At 45.8% G+C, this 2810-nt stretch overlaps 1 protein-coding gene across 1 annotated transcript; it reads left to right on the top strand.

Annotated features, from left to right (window-relative positions):
- The first annotated feature begins 341 nt into the window (after positions 1-341).
- On the top strand, positions 342-2569 carry LOC112282426 (heavy metal-associated isoprenylated plant protein 28). Its single transcript, XM_024519995.3, has 3 exons — positions 342-657; positions 872-1084; positions 1227-2569. The coding sequence occupies exons 1-3, from the start codon at positions 613-615 to the stop codon at positions 1746-1748; spliced, it is 780 nt and encodes a 259-aa protein (XP_024375763.1). The 5' UTR covers positions 342-612; the 3' UTR covers positions 1749-2569.
- Positions 2570-2810: the final 241 nt, after the last annotated feature.

Raw genomic sequence — 2810 nt, forward strand, 5'->3', positions numbered from 1 at the left:
CCCACTTGACACTGGATATCAAAAGGCAGGCGGCCTTGTATAAGGCCGCTATGTTCGGATTGCGATACGTGTTAGGGGCAAGAGGCGGGTAGGGGCAGAGATCTTTAGCTTAGTCAATACGTGGTGGCATGCCAAGCTCTGTTCAAGATAGATGACATCCAAGTCCTCGATCTGCGTGCTGCAAATTTCCATTCAGTTTTACACACCTGTGCACATTCTTCTGGCTTGTCTAGGAAGTTCTAACGAATCTGCCCCCACCACGCCCTCCCCCCCCCCCCCCCCCCCCCGTTTCCAACCCTTCAAGAGTGTAGCTTGCAGCATGGTTTGTCAGATGAACGATTCGCACTTCATTCAGTGTGTGGGTGTCTAGCGCGGATTGCTCAACGATCTTCGTAAGTTTGTATCGGGTTTTGCACGTTGACGTTTAGCTCATCACTTGCCGTCATCTGTGTAATATTTCAAGAGTTGGTGTGTGTTTCGATTCTCCTTGGACTTTGTGTTCCAATCTCAGTGGTTGCATCATCGCCGAGGAACTGTGTCTTGTGAGTATAGCGTGTGCTACGTGATCTTAGGAGCTCCAAGTACTGTTCTGTGGGGTAGCAGATAATCGGTATGGATCCCTGGGAGAAGCGATTTGAGTTGCCCAGTGTTTCAGAGGTATGTGCGCTTGCGAAGGATTTGCGTCTTCCGCTACTTGGATTTTCAGTATTCATCAGTTGAGCGATGCAATTTCATTGTTCGATCGTTGCAAGTATTGTTCGGGAAAGGTCCTCTCATTGAGGGCCGCAGTTGGCGTGAATACTGTCTAGAAGGATTCATTTTTGTGTGTCTGTGGGTCTATCCTGACATTATCATTACATTTTGCGATCAGGTGTTCTATGGGCCGCCTGAACCAACATATTTTGTCAACACGGATCCTTACCGCCACCAGAGGAGGCCAGTGATGATGCCTGCTCCGGTTTACCGCCCTCGTGAGCTTAGTCCAACTCGCTATCGCACTCGAGCGCTTGTTGCTCCTTCATCAACGGAGTCTCACATAGTGCCTGCTGTCGCTTTTGAGAGGAACGTGAAGACTCACCCTCAGGTATGTATGCACTGACAACTCTTTCTGTTGAGGATTCTGAGTAGTGTTTTAATTCGTACAATGGTATTTTATTTTCCTTATGTAGCGATGAATTCAAAGCTGAAGTGAGATTGTATCTGATCATGCGTGTCTCTTCTCTCAGGGTCTGGTTCTTCATGTTCCAATGTGCTGTGATAATTGCGTGGAGAAAGTTCGCAAGGCCGTTTCAGACCTTGAAGGAGTTCGGGACGTTGTATGTGATCAATACCGACAGAAAGTGATCATCTCTGGCGACGTTGACCCCGAAAAGGCTCTTCGCAGGGTTAGGAGGGTGAAGAAGAAATCCAGGTACTGGGAGATGGCCACTCAGCCCGTGCAGTACTCTGGAAATCCTGCCACTGGCCAGGTTCACACGAAGTCTCTCGTGAACGCTTACCGTGCTCCTGGGTACCATGTTTCGGCGTACAATGCTCATTCCTCGGTGTATAATGGCTATTTAAGCCCGCCACGCTACAATTCGTCCTATTTGCGTCGTTACAGTTCCCCATATATTGACAGTGTGTACAGCTCCGGTTACAAAGAACCTCGCCATGGCTCTTTGTATAACAGACTGGCATACGATGATCTTGAGTATCGTGCTCGGTTCGACCGCGATACTCCTTACCTTCAAATGAACAACGTGTAATGAGAAAGGAATATTGTGTGTTATCTTATGTCGTTCCTCCTCATCACTACAGTTATACTTCCTTTGGACGGACTTGGAGTACGATTCTGGTGAGTAGCAAGCTTCTACAGTGGCAGTAACTTGTAAATTACTCATTGAGGTTTGTGGGTGTCGCATCGAGACTGCGCAGCGAGGCTTACGTTTCAACCTCAGAATGTTTCCATAATGTACACTAAAGGTAACTGGGAGGCTTTTCCCACAGACAAGATCGAATTCCATGGTGCAAGCGGCCTCGGCTTTATAAGGGTTTCGTTGTGAATACATGCACGCGGTAGGACTTTTGGTAATGGCACTTGTAGAGAGAATGGCAATATGGTGACCTTTGTAGTAACGCAAATTTTGCTTCAAAGCTTTTCTTAGATTAATGCTGGGGACGAAGACCATGGGATATTAAGATTTCTGTTAACTTAAGAGCTTCAGTGTATCTGAGTTGTTAGCCTGTAGGCTAATGTGATCAAATGGGGAAACTTGTTACGAACATGCTGTGTTAGATTACTTTGGCATGCTGGATACGGTGATTTCGGTAAGGGTAACACGCTTTGTGTTCTCTGCAAGTAGTCATACAGGTATACAGAAATGCTGCTGTTTCTGTTTTAGGAAGTGAAACAGCTGTGAAATGTTTCTAACTACTGTGGTTGCACAGTGAAGTTGGATGAGCTGTACAGCAGGGATTAGCTAGGTTTGGAAGTTCATCCTTAAGATAGAAACTGTATCTTGCAATTGCAAAGGATTTATTGAAGTCAATACTACAGATTACAAAACTCGATTCTATTTTTCAAGCATTTGGAATACTCTGCAATAGAGCCTCGGCATGAGACGATTGATCCCGGTTAGTGTCAGATTTGTTGTCCCTTCCTGCCACAAAAACTGCATGGATTTTCTGTTCGCATTTACTAAAGCAATGTACTGATTACTAGTCATGCAGCTGTGTGTCACTCTTCTCATTGGACATCTTCAGAAACTACTGACCATAATAGAGAGAGTTCAAATGCGAGTTCTGTAAGCTCTTTGCATGTCATATAT

Source organism: Physcomitrium patens, chromosome 5 (genome assembly GCF_059467195.1).
Source record: "Physcomitrium patens ecotype Gransden chromosome 5, ASM5946719v1, whole genome shotgun sequence".
In the NCBI taxonomy this organism is placed as follows: domain Eukaryota; kingdom Viridiplantae; phylum Streptophyta; class Bryopsida; order Funariales; family Funariaceae; genus Physcomitrium; species Physcomitrium patens.

Excerpts from the sequence above, each read along its gene's own strand:
- LOC112282426 (XM_024519995.3), top strand. The coding sequence starts at position 613 with ATGGATCCCTGGGAGAAGCGATTTGAGTTGCCCAGTGTTTCAGAG. Across the intron at positions 658-871 it reads AGTTGCCCAGTGTTTCAGAG|GTGTTCTATGGGCCGCCTGA; the intron begins GTATGTGCGCTT and ends TTTTGCGATCAG. Across the intron at positions 1,085-1,226 it reads ACGTGAAGACTCACCCTCAG|GGTCTGGTTCTTCATGTTCC; the intron begins GTATGTATGCAC and ends CTCTTCTCTCAG.